This window comes from Chlorocebus sabaeus, chromosome 20 (assembly GCF_047675955.1).
Source record: "Chlorocebus sabaeus isolate Y175 chromosome 20, mChlSab1.0.hap1, whole genome shotgun sequence".
NCBI lineage: Eukaryota > Metazoa > Chordata > Mammalia > Primates > Cercopithecidae > Chlorocebus > Chlorocebus sabaeus.
Window position 1 is genome coordinate 111,749,612 of NC_132923.1, and position 18,644 is coordinate 111,768,255.

The 18,644-nt window shown below is 44.8% G+C and overlaps 1 protein-coding gene across 6 annotated transcripts in view; it reads left to right on the forward strand.

The window, feature by feature from the left end:
• LOC103225358 (RH-like protein) overlaps window positions 1-18,644 on the forward strand; it is a 65,211-nt gene that overhangs the window by 45,129 nt on the left and 1,438 nt on the right. For 3 of the 6 annotated variants that reach the window (XM_007979984.3, XM_007979986.3, XM_007979983.3), the window contains 2 exons: window positions 7,078-7,157; window positions 12,370-12,443. The exons of 1 other annotated variant lie outside the window; for it this stretch is intronic. In XM_007979984.3, coding sequence (XP_007978175.3) covers window positions 7,078-7,157; window positions 12,370-12,443 — 154 coding nt within the window. The remainder of the gene's footprint in view (window positions 1-7,077; window positions 7,158-12,369; window positions 12,444-18,644) is intronic. 2 more of the 6 variants (XM_007979990.3, XM_007979988.3) reach the window with 1 other exon arrangement.

The following is an 18,644-nucleotide window of genomic DNA, read 5'->3' on the forward strand; positions in this document are numbered from 1 at the left end:
GGAGAGATTTTAGCAACATTTTGTTTTCATTATATCTCTTTTTACAGCTACCTCCCATTTCCCTTCCATTTTAAGCTGGTAACACAGTTTTCTTTTAAACTCATTTATTTAAATGTAAAAATAAGTCTATTTGGAGAAAAAAAATTTAAATAGCATCTCTGGAATGCCAATATGGCTAAATTCATGAATGTTGTCCTCAAATGCTGAAATCTGGGAAGCATCTGGCCAAGCTTTGTGGACAGGCCTGCCTAGTTTGAATCCCAAGAGCCACCCATTCCAAGCCACAAAACATTGGAATTCTTGGTTCACTTCCCTAACCTGAACTTGCTGTCTGTGAAATAGGGACACTAATAGCTCACTCACAGGGCTGCTGTGAGGACATGTGTTGAGTGAGGTCTGGCCAGGGAAGACCCCGTGCAGGGAGACTGTTATCATGGTGATGGATTTCTGCTTCATTCATTTCTTTTTCCAGACAGCATCATATAGAATGAGTTGTGGGGTGGCAGTCAGCAGGTTTGGGTTTATCCTCTATTCTGCCACTTATTACTTAAAAAACAACAAAAAACAACCCCAACTTATATAGTATAAGCTATATCCAGAAAAGTGCAGATATCATACAAGTACCATTTGATGAATCTTCTGATATCCCTACATAACCAACACCCAGAACCTCTTCATGCCTCATTCTAGGATAACCACTAACCTGACTTCTAACAGCATCAGTCAGTTTTGTCTGTTTTTGTACATTATATATGTGATGGTTTGAATGTGTCCCCCAAATTTCATGTGCTGGAAACTTAATCCTTCAATTTATATGTTGATGGTATTTGGAGGAAGGGCCTTTGGGAGGTAATTAGGATTAGATAAGCTCATGGGGTGAGTTATGATGGGACTGGTGACTAATAAGAAGAGAAAGAGAAATCTGAGCTGGCATGCTCTTGCCCTCTCACCGTGTGATGACTTCTCTATGTTACGATGCAGCAAGAAGGCCCTCACCAGATGATGGCACCATGCTTTTGGACTTCCCGGCCTCCAGAACTGTGAGCTAAATAAATTTATTTTCTTTATAATCACCCAGTTTGATATTTTGTCATAGCAACAGAAAATGGACAAAGAAAGAAAATTAATGCAAGAAGTAGAGTTTTTGCTGTAACAGATTCCCGAAAATGTAGAAGTGGCTTTGGAACTGGGTGATGGGAATAGGTTGGAAGAGTTTTGAGCAGGCTAGAAAAAGCCTGTATTGTCAAGAATGGAGCTTAGGCCAGGCATGGTGGCTCAAGCTAGTAATCCCAGCACTTTGGGAGGCCGAAGCAGGAGGATCACCTGAGGTCAGGAGTTTGAGACCAGCCTGGCTAACATGGTGAAACCCCGTTTCTACTAAAAATACAAAAAAATTAGCTGGGCGTGGTGGTGCACACCTGTAATCCCAGCTATTCAGGAGGCTGAAGCAGGAGAATCACTTGAACCCAGGAGGCAGAGGTTGCAGTGAGCTGAGATCGTACCATTGCACTCCAGCTTGGGCAACAAGAGTGAAACTCCATCTCAAAAAAAAAAAAAAAAAGAAAGAAAGAAAGAATGGAGCATTAAAGACAGTTCTTCAGTTCTGGTGAGGGCTTAAAAGAAGACCCCAGAACTAGGGAAAGTCTGGAACTTCTTACTGGTTACTTAAGCCACTGAGATCAGAATGCTGATAGAAATGTGATTGGTAAAGGCCATTCTGATGAGGTCTCAGATGGAACTGAAGAACCACGTGTTGGAAACTGGAGCAAAGCTCATCCTTTTTATAAAGAAGCAAAGATCTTAGCTGAACTTCATCTGTGCCAGAGTGATTTATGGAAGGCAGAAAATTGTGTAGGTCAGCCATGTTGTAGAGAATGAAAGAACATTTTCAGCTGAGAAAACAAACTGAGGATGTGACCAAGCTACCAATTGATAAGAAAATTAGTACACATAGAACAAAGCCAGAGGCCGTTCATCAGGACAAGGGAGAAAAACTCCAAAGGCATTTCAGAGATCTTCAAGGCTGCCCCTCCTGTTACTGGCCCAGAATTTTAAGAGGGCAGAATGGTTTGGAATGACCAGCTGCTGCCCAGGCTGCCTTGGTCTCTGCTCCCCACATTCCGGTGCAGCATTCCTCAGCCATCCCAGCTGTGGCTCAAGTGGCCCCAGGTGTGATGTGGAAGGTGAAAGTCATAAACCTTGGCAGCATCCCCATGGCACTAATTTTGAAGGTGTGCAGAATGCAAAAGCCGAGGGGGCATTGCCTTCTTCCACCTGTATTTCAAAGGATGCTGTGAACAGCCACCACAGAGAGCCCCCTAGCAGAGCAGTGTCTAGTGGAGCTACAAGGGTGGGGCCACTGCCAATTCCCCAGAACGGGAGAGCTATCATAGTGCATTGCCAGCTTGGGAGAACTGCAGGCATGAGACTCCAACCTGTGAGAACTGCAGCATGGGCAGAGCCCAGCAAAACCGCAGGGGCAGGACTCCCCAAAGCTTCGGGGGTCCAAATTTCTAGTGTGCCCAGGAGGTGGCACATAGAGTAAAAGATCATTCTGAAGGTTTAAGGTTTAATGTTGTTTTCTATGTTGGGTTTTGTACTTTCTTGGAACCAGTTACCCTTTTTTCCTTGCCTCTTTTTCCTTTTAGAATGGGAATGTCTGTCCTATGCCTGTTCCACTGCTGTATTTTGGAAGTAGATAACTTGTTTTGATTTTACAGGCTCACATCCAGAGGGAATCTCCCATAATGAATTGTACCTTAAGTCTCACCCACATCTGATTTAGATGAGACCATGGACTTTGGACTTTTGAGTTGGTGCTGGAACAAGTTAAGACTTTGGGGGTTGTCTAAATGTGGTGTTTCATGCCTGTAATCCCAGTGAATTGGGAGGCCGAGGTGGGAGGATTGCTTGAGCCCAGGAGTTCAAGACCAGCCTGGGCAACATAGTGAGACCTGTCTCTGCAAAAAATAAAAATAAAAAAATTAGCCAGGCATTGTGGCATGTGCCTGTAGTTCTAGCTACTTAGGAAGCTGAGGTGAGAGGATCACTTGAGCCCAGGAGTTTGAGGCTGCGGTGAGCTATGGTCATGCCACTGCATTCCAGCCAGGGCAACAGAGTGAGATTCTGTCTCTACAAATAAAATTAAATAAACGTAGCTGGATATGGTGGCACACATCTGTGGTCCTAGCTACTCAGGAGGCTGAGACAGGAGAATTACTTGAGCCCAGGAGTTTGAGGCTGCAGTGAGCTATGATCATGTCACTGCATTCCAACCTGGATGATAGAGTGAAATCCCATCTCTAAAAAAAAACTTTGGGGCTATTGAGATGAATTTTGCATGTGAGAAGGACATGCATTTTGGGGGCTGGGGCAGAATGCTATGGTTTGAATGCATCCCTCAAATTTCATGTGTTGGAAACTTAATTTCTAAATTCATGTGTTGATGAAATTGGAGGTGAGGTCTTTGGGAGGTAACTAGGATTAGATAAAGTTATCAGGGTGGGGCCCCTATGATGAGACTGGTGGCTTACAAGAGGAAGAGAGACCTGAGCTGACATGCTTTTGCCCTCTTGCCATGTGATACCTTCTGCCATGTTATGGCACAAGAAGAAGGTCCTCAACAGATGCCAGCAGCATGCTCTTGGACTTCCCAGCCTCCAGAACCATGAGCTATATATACTTATTTTATAAATTACCCATTCTGTGGTATTCTGTTATAGCAACAGAAAATGAACTGAGATAATATACATTGAATCATACAGTAAGTCTGTGCTTTTGTATGCTTTTTTACTCAACATTATAGTTGTGAGATTCATCCAGGTTGTTAAGCATTGCTGTACCCTTTTTCCACTGGGATATAGTGTTGTGTCATGCTTGGGTCTTAATTCATAAAGGTGACTGAGTGACATTTTCTTCTAGTATTATTGGAAGGAAAGTTTTGTTGTTCACAGTTCCCCTGTAAACAAGAGGCAGAACACATCATGCAGGGCCACACAAAACGGTATCACCCAGGGACCAGGCAGCAGAAGGAGAGGGGGAACTGGGACTATGCCTTTATGAAAAAGAGTGGTGGGAGAGTAACTGGGTGAGGGCATCCACTAATGGCCAGGAAGTGAAAACACTTATGTTGGAGTTTGTAGCTGAGGGGTTTATGAATTTCCCATGCCTGAGAAAGCTGACTTGCAAGAAAATGAGATAAACAACTTTGGCCATTAGTGTGGCCCTGTGATAAATGAATGCCAAATAGACAAATAGAGAATCTGAGAAAAGATAGTTGGAACAAGTGTGCCATTGTGTGAATACAGCAGAATTTATCCATCCATTATTGAGGAAGATTTGGGTAGTTTCTAGTTTGGAGCTATTAGGAATATTCTAGTATTGCTCCTATGAACATTCTAGCACTTTTATTTTTGGAACACACGAATGCACTTCCATTGATTATATGCCTAGAAGTGAAATTGTTGAATTATACAGTATTCACACAGTCAGCTTTAGTGGCTACTGCTAAACAATTTTCTCTAGTAGTTTGTGCCAATCTAATCCCCAGTAGTATATACAGAAGCTCCTTTTACTCCACATTTTGCCAACACTTGGTGTTTTCCTGCTTTATGATTAGTCATTTAGGAATCAAACCTATTGCTTAAATTTTGCTATCTCTAATAACTAACTAAATGGAGCACTTTTCATCTGATTTTGGACAGTTGAATATCTTTTCTTGTGAAAAGTCTATTCAAGTTAGTTTGCCTATTTTCTATGGTGGTGTTTGGCCTTTTTCTTATTGATTTGTAGGAATTCCTTACGTATCCTGAATATGAATCCCACTTTGTGGGTTACCTTTTTCCTTCTTTCTTTCTTTTTGAAAAGGAGTCTCCCTCTGTCACCCAGGCTGGGATGCAGTGGCTCTAGCTCACTGCAACCTCTGCCTCCCAGGTTCAAGCAATTCTCATGCTTCAACCTCCTGAGTAGCTTAGATTACAGGCACATGCCACCATGCCCAGCTAACTTTTGTATAGATGAAATAATTTTTGGTAGAGACAGGGTTTTGCCATGTTGGCCAGGCTGATTTTGAACTCCTGGCCTCAACTTTGGCCCACCTTGGCCTCCCAGAGTCCCAGGATTACAGGTGTGAGCCACCACGCCCAGCCCACCTTTTACTTTCTTAATGGTGTCTTTTGAACAAGAGAGGTTCTTAATTTTAATATAGTCCAATTTATCATTGTTCCCTTTATGTTTAGTTCTTTTATGTCTTGTTTAAGAATTTTTGCAGCTGGTGTGGTGGCTCATGCCTGTAATTTCAGCACTTTGGGAGACTGAGGTGGGTAGATCATGAGGTCAAGAGATCAAGATCATCCTGGCCAACATGGCAAAACCCCATCTCTGCTAAATATACAAAAAATTAGCTGGGCATGGTGGCTGACTCATGCCTGTAGTCTCAGCTACTTGGGAGGCTGAGGCAGGAGAATAGCTTGAACCTGGGAGGCAGAGGTTGCAGTGAGCTGAGATCACGCCACTGCACTCCAGCCTGGTGACAGAGCAAGACTCCAACTCAAGAAAAAAAAAAAAAAAGAAATTTTGCAAGGTCATGCAGATGTCCCCCTGAATTTTTTCTAAAAATCACTTAATATTAGATCAATGAATTGAGTAATTGACTCCATTTTTCAGTCATTCAACAAACATTTCCCTGAGGTTTTGATAACCTGAATTGTGTTTGGTGCTGGGGAGGAAGCAAACTATTGAAGATATACAAAGATGGCAAAGATGAGGGCCTGGAGCTTGCCATGCGGATGGGGGCATGGCTGCGTGAATGGTTGGGCAGGTCGTTGTTGATATCTGCACTCACTACTTGAGCAGCAGGGTGGCAACCCTTTTTATCTTTTTAATTTATTTTTCTAGTCTGTGGGTAGTTCTTTTCAATTCTCTCCACTCTCCCATGATCTTATGAAGTAGGAACTGTCATTATTTCCCCCACTTTATAAGGAACAATCAGTAAAGACAGGTAAGATAACCAAATGACATACAAGGGGGGTCCACCCTACGAGGCTGCAGGCTTGGGGCTTTGCTTTGTCTTAAAAATGAGAAGATGAGCTGCCCACCTGTTGAGACAAGAAATAGGAAAGGCTTAAAAAACTGGCTTGTTGTATACAACTATCCGTGGGGCTGCAGTGAAGGCAGTTCCCAGGTGCAGGCTGAACCCTGGCACAATCACATTTAGCATCCAAGGGCCCCCGTAATACCTTAATCTTTGAATTGAACCCCTGGGGTTGCCTTGAAGGAGAGGGGTCCTGGAAGTATGTTCAAGGGGTAAGGATGGGCAGGGGAGATGGGTCTGAAAGCCAAGCTCTACCCCACCCACCTTGCCCCAAGAGAAATAGAACCTTCATCTTTAATTGCCTGATGAGAAAACTGGGGGCTGGCCAGACATGGTGGCTCATGCCTGTAATCCCAGCACTTTGGGAGGCTGAGGCGGGCAGATCACTTGAGGTCAGGAGTTCGAGACCAGCCTGGTCAACATGGTGAAATCCCATCTCTATTAATAATACCAAAATTAGCCAGGTATAGTGGCATGTGCCTATAGTCCCAGCTACTTAAGGCACAAGAATCACTTGAACCTGAGGGGCAGAGGTTGCAGTGAGCGGAGATCGTGCCAATGCACTCCAGTCTGGATGACAGAGTGAGACTCCGTCTCACAAAACAACAACAACAACCAAAAAAAAAAAAAAAAAAAAGAGAGAGAGAGAGAAAACTGGAGGCTCTGAGAGGTTAAGGGACTTGCCCAGGGTCTTGCAGTTAGTAAGTGACAGAGCTGGCACTTGAGCTTGGGTTTTCTGACTCCTGGTCTGGTTTATTATCCACAAGGTGCTGAGAACTAGGAATCTCCTTCCCCTCCCTCCCCTCCCACAGGTCTGCATGGCTTTTGGGGAAAATGACAGGGGAATGTACCAGCCAGGAAGAGGACCCTTGTTTTCCTCATGGCCCTTCCTGGCAGTGGCACTACTGACACCCACAGTCCTTTTTGTTCCTGATGACCTCTGCTGCCTGATGCCCAAGTGACCACCTCTGCTTTGTCATTTCTAGGATCGGCTTCCAGGTCCTTCTCAGCACTGGAACACTCAGCTTGGCCATGGCGATGAGTATCACATCTGGTCTCCTGACAGGTCAGTGTGAGGCCACCTTTCTTCCACCATTGCCCAGGACACAGCACCTACATCCAGAGCACACCCTGCCATGTGGCTGGATGTATTTGTGCCCCATCTCCTTCCCTGAGGATCACATAATTTCAGAATTGGAAGGGTCCTTAGAGGTCACCTGCTGCTGATGTGGACTGTGAGGCCAGGGAAGGGAAGGGACATCCCTGAGGTTATAAGTACAGTGAGTGGCAACATTGCAGACTTTTGAACCCAGGGCTGATGCTCACACTCAGTTTTGCACAGAAGCCTGAGAAAATCCTTACACACAAAAGCCTACCTTTTATTTCTGAGGACACCCATAATACTATTTTATTCAACAGATATTTATTCAATATCCACTATGAGCCAGGCACTGGGGACACAGCTGTGAGCAAAACAAATTCTCTGACTTCATAGAACTGACCTTCTAGTGGGGGAAAGTATTAACAATAAATAGACAAATAAGTGTCTACTATGTCAGATGGTAATAAGTGGCTGTGAAGACAGAGCAAACTAGAGAGACATAGAGTCAGTGTGGGATGGGGTGTTCTTTTAGAGGCGTGGTCAGGGAGGGCTTATCTGAGCTGTTGGCTTTTAAGCAGAGGCCCCAATGAAGAGGAGGGAGATATGCCATGCATTATTTTAGGGGAAGAACCTTCCATGAAAATAGGATAGCAAGTGCAAAGGCCCTGAGGCAAGAGCATGCTTTGTGGGTTGAGGGAACAGCAAGGAGACCAGTGTGGTTGGTGTGGAGTGAGAAGGAGTGGCAGGGGTTGAGGGCAGAATAGTAGCGAGGAGCAGGCCCTTATAAAAGATGGGAAGCCACTGGAGATCTTTCAACAAAGGAGTAAAGTATGTTGCTGCTCTTGCAATACAATAGAACAGCAAAAAATCTTGGGGAGTTGCTAATTAGCCAGTTTTACTTATATGCCAGGTGAAAATATGTGGCTATGTGCGGTGGCTCACACCTGTAATCCCAGCACTTTGGGAGGCCGAACTGGGAAGATCACCTGAGGTCAGGAGTTCGAGACCAGCCTGGCCAACATGGTGAAACCCTGTCTCTACTAAAAATACAAAAATTAACCAGGCATGGTGGCGGGCGCCTATAATCCCAATTGCTTGGGAGGCTGAGGCAGGAGAATTGCTTGAACCCGGGAGGCAGAGATTGCAGTGAGCCGAGACTCTGTCTGAAAAAAAAAAAAAAAAAAAAAGGAAAAAAGAAAAAAAGAAAAAACACATTCAGGCTGGGAGCAGTGGCTCACGCCTGTAATCCCAGCACTTTGGGAGGCTGAGGCGGGCAGATCACCTGAGGTCAGGAGTTGGAGACCAGCCTGACCAACATGGCAAAACCCTGTCTCTACCAGAAATACAGAAATTAACCAGGCGTGGTGGCATGTGCCTGTAGTCCCAGCTACTTGGGAGGCTGAAGTAGGGGAATGGCTTGACCCCAAGAGGTGGAGGTTACAATGAGCTGAGGTTGCACCATTGCCGTCCAGCCTAGGCGAGAGTGAGACTGTCTCAAAAAAAGAAAAAAAGAAAGAAAATATACATTCCATCCAGAACTGTTCACCTTTATTCTATAAGCAAACATATTTTATTGGTTAGACACCCATATACGTGTCCCTAAGCAGGAGGTGGATGCCAAATAAGAGACAAATGACATAAGACACTATGAGTTGTGTGACGTCGGGCATGTCACTTCACTCCCTCTGAGCCTTGGTTAGCTTCTCTGTAAAATGAAAGGATTATAATAACTAAGCTGGCTTCCTTCCAGCTTTAACAAACTATATGGAGGTACTTTTTGGAGTTACCTGGGTAATTTTTGAGCATGAGATTGGCTAGAATTCCTTTAATATACCAATGTTGGGCCTTAGCTTTCGGCAGAGTCTGTGTGAAGAAGCAGAGGCGGAGTAGAGTTAATTCCGTAAGTTAACGTTCAGTTCATGGCAGCTGGCAATCCAACCCTGGGAAAGGCTGCTGGATTTAGCAAAACTGCAAGGTGTCTGTTTTTAAATTCGAAATGAATTGGGTATCCTGCATTTTATTTGGCAACTCTATCCCGGGAATCACACTGTTCACTGTTACCACTGGTATGTTCAAAGTGGTACTGACTTGTACTCTGTCTTGTAAGGTACCTGGGGGTCTTATTTTTGAGACGGAGTCTTTTTTTGAGACGGAGTCTCTGCTCTGTTGCCCGGGCTGGAGTGCAGTGGCGCGATCTCAGCTTACTGCAAGCTCAGCCTCCCAGGTTCATGCCATTCTCCTGCCTCAGCCTCCCGAGTAGCTGGGACTACAGGCGCCCGCCACCACGCCCGGCTAATTTTTTGTATTTTTAGTAGAGACGGGGTTTCACTGTGTTAGCCAGGATGGTCTCGATCTTCTGACCTCGTGATCCACCTGCCTCAGCCTCCTAAAGTGCTGGGATTACAGGCATGAGCCACCACACCTGGCCCTAGGGGTCTTATGCTTCACTGGAGTCAAAAAAGATGAACAGAGGAAAAGACAATCATATTGTTCCTTTAAGAGTTAAGACCAACAGGCTTTCCTCTTTATATGTTGTTTTTGACATTAGCGAACTCGTGATTAAAAACAACTTGGGTGGCTCATACTTGTAATCCCAGCACTTTGGGAAGCTGAAGCAAGAGAATAGCTTGAGGCCAGGAGTTCAAGACCAGCCAGGGCAACATAGTGAGACCCCATCTCTACAAAAGATACAAAAATTAGCCAGATGTGGTGGTACACCTGTAGTCCCAGCTACTCCGGAGGCTGAGATGGGAGGATCAGTTGAGCCTGGAGGCAGAAGTTGCAGTGAGCTGAGATCGTGCCATTGCATACCAGCCTAGACAACAGAGTGAGACCCTATCTCAGAAAAGGAAACAAAACAACTTGGACAATGGAAGGGGGAAAAATTCCCTCAAGCAGCCAAAATTGCACCAAATGGATTCCCAGAAGCCAAGCATTTAACTTGTTAATTGACCTCTCTATTTGGAGCCTGTCTATACTTATTTAAGAAACAATCCTATCAAGCATAGTTATTGGATTTCTCAGCTCAGGTAGATTAGAAATAGCAGATTAGAGGTGGGCTAGGTTTCTAGAGGTAAAGTACACCAGCAGAAGTTAGAAGTGAAAGCAAAGAGCCTAACAGAAGAAGATAAATTCTTTTTTTTTTTTTTTTTTTTTGAGACAGAATTTTGCTTTTGTTGCACAGGCTGGAGTGCCGTGGTGCTATCTCAGCTCACCGTGTAACCTCCGCCTCCTGGGTTCAAGTGACTCTCCTGCCTCAGTCTCCTGAGTAGCTGGGATTACAGGCATGCACCACTACGCCCGGCTAATTTTGTATTTTTAGTAGAGACAGGGTTTCTCCATGTTGGTCACACTGGTCTTGAACTCCCGACCTCAGGTGATCTGCCCGCCTTGGTCTCCCAAAGTGCTGGGATTACAGGCGTGAGCCACTGCGCCTGGCTGAGAAATTCTTAAAACTGGACACAAGAACACAAAACGCTTGGGCTGCTGAGAGATTAGACCAACAACCCTCCATGGCTACACACCTTTTCCACATTATATGGCACGTTATAAGTGGGTATTCCTAGTGATAGTTCTGATTTTTTTTTTTAGAAAAAGTCTAAATATGTTTAGTGTTGTCTCAGAAGACAAAATATATTTTAGACAGATATTCCTCAGTGATGAGTAAGCCTCAGCTATCTGGAAAATTCATGCAGGTGCCAGGGATCATTACTGAGTAATTCAAGCTAACTGCGTCATATGCTGGTTGTACCCTGCATGCCAATATCACCTAAGGGAAGCACCACGAAAGGGAAATTCGAATCTCATTAAGCACTCGCCCATTCACGTTAATCACGCTGGAGCTGATCATCTTTAATAATACACAGATAAATCTATCAGGAGCATTTCCTTGCTTCCTGTGAAAGGAAGCACTCATTCCATGTGTCCCGTGAAATTCAGCCAGCTTCCAGAAGCTGGAGGAATACATATGGCCAAGCTATCTGGGCAGAGAGTAGATGGAAAATGGAGGCTGGGCACAGTGGCTCACACCTGTTATCGCACCCTTCGGAAGGCAAAGGCAGGCAGATCACTTGAGCTCAGGTGTTCAAGACCAGCCTGGGCAACATGGTGAAACCCCGTCTCCGCAAAAAATACAAAAAAAAAAAAAAAAAAAAAAAAAAAAAACGAGCTGGTTATGGTAGCACACACTTGTGGTCCTAGCTACTTGGGAGGCTGAGGTGGGAGGATTGCTTGAGCCTGGGAGTTTGAGGCTGCAATGAGCTGTGATTGTGCCACTGCACTCCAGCCTGGATAACAGAATGAGACCCCTGTCCTAAAAACAAAAAATAAAAGATACTTAAAGAGATGGGGAAAAGGAAGGGCAGGCACCAAAGCACATTATAAGCTACTTTCCTAACTACACAAGTGGAATCTTAAACTGAGGTAACCAGGAGTTGACTGGAGCCAGAGAAGACAGACCTATAGGAGCACCCAATTGGAGTCACCCTCTGTAGTAGCCTGTATGTCTTACACGGATCAGCTTTCAGGGGGCCCTTCTACTCCATCTGGGGAAGGGCATCAGATGTGTGGTTCTCATGTACTGCTTAGTGCACTGCCATTCCCAGTTCTTTAAAAAAAAAAAAAAAAAAAAGTCTACAGAATCGGCCAGATGCTATGGCTTATGCCTGTAATACTAGCACTTTGGGAGGCCAAGGTGGGTGGATCACCTGAGGTCAGGAGTTCCAGACTAGCCTGGCCAACATGGTAAAACCCTGTCTCCACTGGAAAAAAAAAAAGTTAGCTGGATGTGGTGGCAGGCGCCTATAATCCCAGCTACTTGGGAGGCTGAGGCAGGAGAATCGCTTGAAACTGGGAGGCAGAGGTTGCAGTGAGCCGAGATTACGCCATTGTACTCCAGCCTGGGCGATAGAGCAAGATTCTGTCTCAAAATAAAATATAACATTAAAATAAAATAAAATAAAATAAAATAAAATAAAATAAAATAAAATAAAATAAAAGTCTACAGAATTAAGCTGGTCCAGGAATGACAGGGCTTCCTTTTATTTGTCTTTCAATTGTGGGAGAAAAAGGATTTCTATTGAGATACTGTCATTTTGACACACAATATTTTGATTAATTTTGAGATTAAAAATCCTGTGCTCCAAAAGTTTTAACATTTAATTATGCATTTAAACAGGTTTGCTTCTAAATCTCAAAATATGGAAAGGACCTCATGTGGCTAAATATTTTGATGACCAAGCCTTCTGGGAGGTAAGATTTTTCACCTATTAATGTGATAGATTTTGAGTGCGTGAACTTAAAAACATACCTGGGTATATATGTTGACTTGCTGTTTTTGAGTAAAGTGGAAACAAAAATGAAGTAAGGAACAGCAGGAGGAACTGGAGGAGGAACAAATCCATGATATGTGTGTGTGGGGGAGGATGGCGGGGAGGTGGCAAAAGTCACCATTTTCCTGATGCCTCAAATTTATTCACAGTCAGGGATGAGACAGCTGCCACTGGCTGCACTTCCCCTTCCCATCTGCAGTCCTCAACGTAGCCAAATAGTTTGACATTCAGGTGGCAGAACCCCGCAAGGCAAGAGCAGGAAGGAACCTCAAGCCTTGGAGTCCAACCCCTGTTTTGACAGATGCTAAGAGTGGAGATATGACTTACCAAGATCTTACAGCTGGCTGGGCGCGGTGGCTCACGCCTGTAATCCCAGCACTTTGGGAGGCCGAGGTAGGTGGATCACCTGAGGTCAGGAGTTCGAGATCAGCCTGGCCAACATGTTGAAACCCCATCTCTACTAAAAATACAAAAGTTAGCTGGGCGTGGAGCCACATGCCTGTAATCCCAGTTACTCGGGAGGCTGAGGCAGGAGAATTGCTTGAAATCAGGAGGCGGAGGCTGCAGTGAACCAAGATCGCACCACTGCACTCCAGCCTGGGCGACAAGAGCTGACACTGTGTCTCAAAAAAAAAAAAAAAAAAAAAAAAAAAAAAAAAAAAAAAATTCTTACAGTGTGTGAGTATCCAGGCTGAGTCCTGAACACAGCTCTTGATAAATGATAACAGGCAGGCACAAAAAAATGTGTTGTACAGGAGTCTGAGATCGCTTAGCAAAGGGACATAGAGCTCAAACAACTCAGCAGCTGCTGAGGGTCCCGTGTTACATTGTAGTGTTTGTTGTTGAGACTGTCCTAGAAAGAAGGTAAAGAAGGCTGGAGCTCACTCGCTGCCCTCCTCCCACTCTTCTCCCTTTGACCTACACTCATAGTTCACGCAGCATTCTGATGTGTCCCCTTAGGCCATCCTCTAGTCAATGCTATGGGTATGCTGGACCAGCAGGGACCTGTATTGTCACAGTAAGTCCAGGCCAACAGAGGTCAGACTGCCGCCCAGTGTTGTACCTTTGTGAGTGGCAGAGCCCAGCCAGAACCCAGGCCTTCTGAATCCCAGGCCAATGTTTGCCCCACTCGGCATCCAAGATGTCGCTCACTAAAGGGACAGAGAAGCAGCCTTATTATGGGCCTGGACACCTGTGCCTGAGGGGTCAAGCAGAGAGAACCTGAGCAGAGACCCTGCCCCTTCTTTTCCTTCTCCTTCCTCTACTTTCTCTTCTTCTTCCTCTTCAAATAGCTTTTTGAGGTATAACTGGCAATCAGTTGTACATATTTAGGCCGGGTGTGGTGGCTTATGCCTGTAATCCCAGCACTTTGGGAGGCCAAGGCGGGTGGATCACTTGTGATCAGGAGTTTGAGACCAACCTGGGCAACATGGTGAGACTCCGTCTCCACTAAAAATATAAAAATCAGCCAGACGTGATGGCAGGCGTCTGTAATCCCGGCTACTCGGGAGGCTGAGGCAGGAGAATCACTTGAACCTGGGAAGCGAAGTTTGCAGTGAGCCCAAATCATGCCACTGCACTCCTGCCTGGGTGACAGAGCAAGACTTTGTCTCAAAAACAAAACAATTGCACATATTTAAAGTATATAATTTGATACATTTTAACGTATTTGTACACCCAAGAGACCAACACCACCATCAAAACAAGGAGCACACTCATGACTTCCACACACTTCCTCCTGCTCCTTTGAAATTCCTCCCTCCCTATCCACCTGGTTCCACCCACAGGCAACCACTGAACTACTTTCTGTCACTACAGATGGTTTGCATTTTCTGTAATTTTTTGGTTTGAGACAGGGTCTCACTCTGTCACCCAGACTGTAGTGCAGTGATGCCATCATGGCTCACTGTAGCCTCAACCTCCCCACGTTCAGGTGATCCGCCCCCGCCCACCTCCTGAGTAGCTAGGACCACAGGTGTATGCCACCATACCAGGCCAATTTTTTTTTTTTTTGGTAGAGATGAAGTTTCACTGTATTACCTAGGCTGGTCTTGAACTTCTGGGTTCAAGCAATCCTCCTGCCTTGGCCTCTCAAAGTGCTGGGATTATAGGTGTGAGCCACTGTGCCCAGCCCTCTGTAATGTTATACAAAGGGAATCATGCAGCACGTACTCCCCTTTGTCTGGCTTCTTTTGCTCAGCGGGATCACTCTAAGAATCATCCGTGTTGTTGCATGTAACTGACTTTATCAGCTTCTCTCTGCAGCTGTCAGCTCCTGGCTTCTCCCAACAGCCAATCTCTCTTTGTCCCCTGCAAGGGTTCTTGCCTATTTAGCAGAATCAGGGTACTCTATTGAAAGGACTCAGAAAATTGGTTTAATCTATTCATTCACTCCTCAAGTATTTATTGAATAACTATTCTATACCAAGTACTACGCTAATCAACCAAGGATACCACAAACAGGACAGATCTCCAGCTCAGTCACTTGAGTTGCAATAAATATTTGCTGGATAGGTCAGGTGCAGTGGCTCACACATGTAATCCCGGCACTTTGGGGATTACTGAGACAGGAGGATCTCTTGAGCCCAGGAGGCCAAGGCTGCAGAGAACCATGATCCTGCCACTGCACTCCAGCCTGGGTGACACAGTAAGAGCCCGTCTCTGAAAAAAAATTTGCTGGATAAATTAAGGAAATCCGAGGAACCCTATCTAACACTAGCCACTGCAGCAACAGGTAAACTAGAAAGAGTGTGCATTTGGAATGAGGAAACCCGATGTTAGCCATCATTCTGTAATGTCATGTATTATGTAATGTAGTGTATAATGTATTGTATTATATTATGTAATATATGTATTATGTAGGCAAGTTCCTCGACCTCTTTCACTGGTAAAATAAGAGTAGTAATCTTTGCTCTATCTACAAAAGTGATCAGGTGAGGCAATGTCTGTGACAACATTCTGTAAAATGCAAACCACCACATGAATGTGAAAGTTTATTACTAGGGATTTAGCCAACCACGAAGGAATGTGTGAGCCTAAGAGCTATCATATTGCAAGCCTACAGTTTCTGATTTTGTGCTAGTTGCTTTTCCACATTACCTGATTTTGTCCTCACAACCACCCTGCATAAAAGTAAGTATCTCGCCCAGGTGAGGTGGCTCATGCCTATAATCCCAGCACTTTGGGAGCCTGAAGTGGGCAAATCACTTGAGGTCAGGAGTTTGAAACTAGCCTGGCCAATGTGGTAAAACCCTGTCTCTACTAAAAATACAAAAAAAAAAAAAAAAAAAAAAAAAAAAAAAAGGCCAGGCATGGTGGCAGATGCTTGTAATCCCAGCTACTTGGGAAGCTGAGGCAGGAGAATTGCTTGAGCCTGGGAGGTGGAGATTGCAGTGAGCCGAGATTGTGCCACTGTACTCCAGCCTGGGTGACACAGCAAGGCTCCATCTCAAAAAAAAAAAAAAAAACAAAAAAAAAACCAGTAAGTATCTCAGTTTTGAAGATGATGAAATGGAGGCCTAGAGAGATTAAGTAACTTGCCCAAAATGACAGAACTAATGCATAGAAAAGAAGAAATTGGATGTCTTTTGGCTCCAAAGACACCCCACATATGTGTTGAGTACAGTTACTAGAGAAAAGTTATTCCACCCCCACCCCGCCCCCAGAAATCTTCTGACTTGTTTTCTCGCGGTTGAGTAGGACCGTTTATTCGGCAGTGTACCATTCTCAGCTTGCAGTTGAAAGCCCAATACCCATTAAACAGGCAAGGATGCAAACTTGCAAAGCTCATAAATCCAGAGGTGATTTAAAAAAAAATTTTTATTTCTTTGCAAACCATCCAACAAGACATTTTAAATACTCTTACTGAATTTCATGGAACTGACTGCCAGGGTTGGAAGGACATTAAAGCCAGCTCAGTCACACTACTTCACTGGTTGGCCAGACCATGCCTGGCACTTCCGGGAGGGAGCACTCACCACTCCCCAAGGGCACCCATCTCATCCTCCGATGGTTTATTAAAATGCACTCATTCATTTGCTAATTCATTCCACTACATGTATTACCCAATTTGTGACACGGTATGAAGTACCAGAGAGATAATTCTAATATAGTTATGGGTCTCCAGGAGCCAGATATGCTAATCTCCTATCCTCCTGCAGTCTACCGTGGTCCTCACCAGATACTTATTTATAAAAATTCAGTCTGTTTATTATTTTATTACCTTTTTTTTTGAGACAAGAGTCTTGCTTTGTAGCTCAGGCTAGAATGTAATGGTGTGATCTCGGCTCACTGCAACCTCCGCCTCCCAGGTTCAAGCGATTCTCCTGCTTCAGCCTCCTGAGTAGCTAGGACTACAGGTGCCTGCTACCACGGCTAATTTTTGGAGTTTTAGTAGAGATGGGGTTTCACCACGTTGGCCAGGCTGACGTGATCCGCCGGCCTCAGCCTCCCAAAGTGCTGGAATTACAGGCGACCGGCTGGAATTAGTTTTAAGAAATGCATGTCAGTGAGCCCTTGTGCTTTGCTAAGCATGAAATAAAATCCACGGTTTATTAAACTGAAATAAAAAAGGGAAAGGTTTATTCTTTTAATGAAAGCAGAACACACATGAAAGATTGTGTTATAAACTGAAGTTTTGGCCGGGCATGGTGGCTCACGCCTGTAATCCCAGCATTTTGGGAGGCTGAGGTGGGCAGATCACCTGAGGTAAGAAGTTCGAGACCAGCCTGGCCAATATGGTGAAACCACATCTCTACCAAAAATATAAAAAATTAGCCAGGTGTGGTGGTTCGCGACTATAACCCCAGCTACTCAGAAGGCTGAGGCAGAAAAATCACTTGAACCCAGGAGGCAGAGGTTGCAGTGAGCTGAGATCATGCCACTGCACTCCAGCCTGGGCGACAGAGCGAGACTCTGTTTCAAAAAAAAAAAATAAATACAAATAATGTAAAACGAAACAAGCAATCCTGGCAGTAGCTGCTGGAATGAGAGGAGGGAGAGGTCATAGGGCGGTCAGGGAGAATGGAGCATGGAGTTGTGTTGGATTTGGCTAAGCAGCAGGAAGTGCAAGGCATTCCAAGCAAGGGGCAGGGAACAGAAGCAGCACGAGTGCTCGGCAGAAAAGGCTGAAAGGTGGCTAGAGCCACTTCAATTTCATCCTTGAGGCAAATGGGAAACTCCCAAAGGTTTGAGTGGGGAAGCGATGCCTACAATGAAAATTTGAGAGTGAAGTAGAGTGATTGGATTGAGTGTAGGGCCGATTCTGAAGTAACTGCAATGTGCTGAAGATTATCCATTGACTTCTGAGTATTTCCGGGTTATTTTTAAAAATGATTTTATTGCCAAGAAATATAAACACTACTGTTTACAAAGTGTGTTAAGAGTCCCTCTTGCTGTTTTATGCAAAGTTTTAAAAACCTACTCTTGTTACAGTGGTATCACCCGTACGTCTGATTTCAAATAAATGTTCTAGAGACACAGTAAGGGTCCAACAAATGCTTGTCCAACAACACAAGGAAAGCCAGCTTTTAAAGTAAAGTACGAAAACAGGCCGGGTGCAGAGGCTCACACCTGTAATCCCAACACTTTGGGAGGCTGAGGTGAGCAGATCACTTGAGGTCAGGAGTTCAAGAACAGCTTGGCCAACATGGTGAAACCCTGTCTCTACTAAAAATGCAAAAATTAGCCAGGTGTGGTGGTGCACACCAGTAGTCCCAGATATTCAGGAGGCTGAGGCAGGAAAATGACTTGAAATGGGGAGGCAGAGGTTGCAGAACCAAGATCGTGCCACTGCACTCCAGCCTGGAGGACAGAGGAAGATGCCATCTCAAAACAAAACAAAGCAAAATCATACAAAAACATTAGCTGGGTGTGGTGGTGCACACCTGTAATCGCAGCTACTTGGGAAGCTGAGGCAGAATTACTTGAACCCCTGGGGGGAAGTTGCAGTGAGCTGAGATCGTGTGACTGCACCCCAGCCTGGGCGACAGAGGGAGACTCTGTCTCAAAAAATATATATATTAAAAAAAAAGAAGAAAAAGTAAAGTAGGAAAACATATCAGCAGCCTGCCAACAGACTCCTCTAGCCTCGCTGAGGGCCTGTGTTCTGGGAGGCAGATCT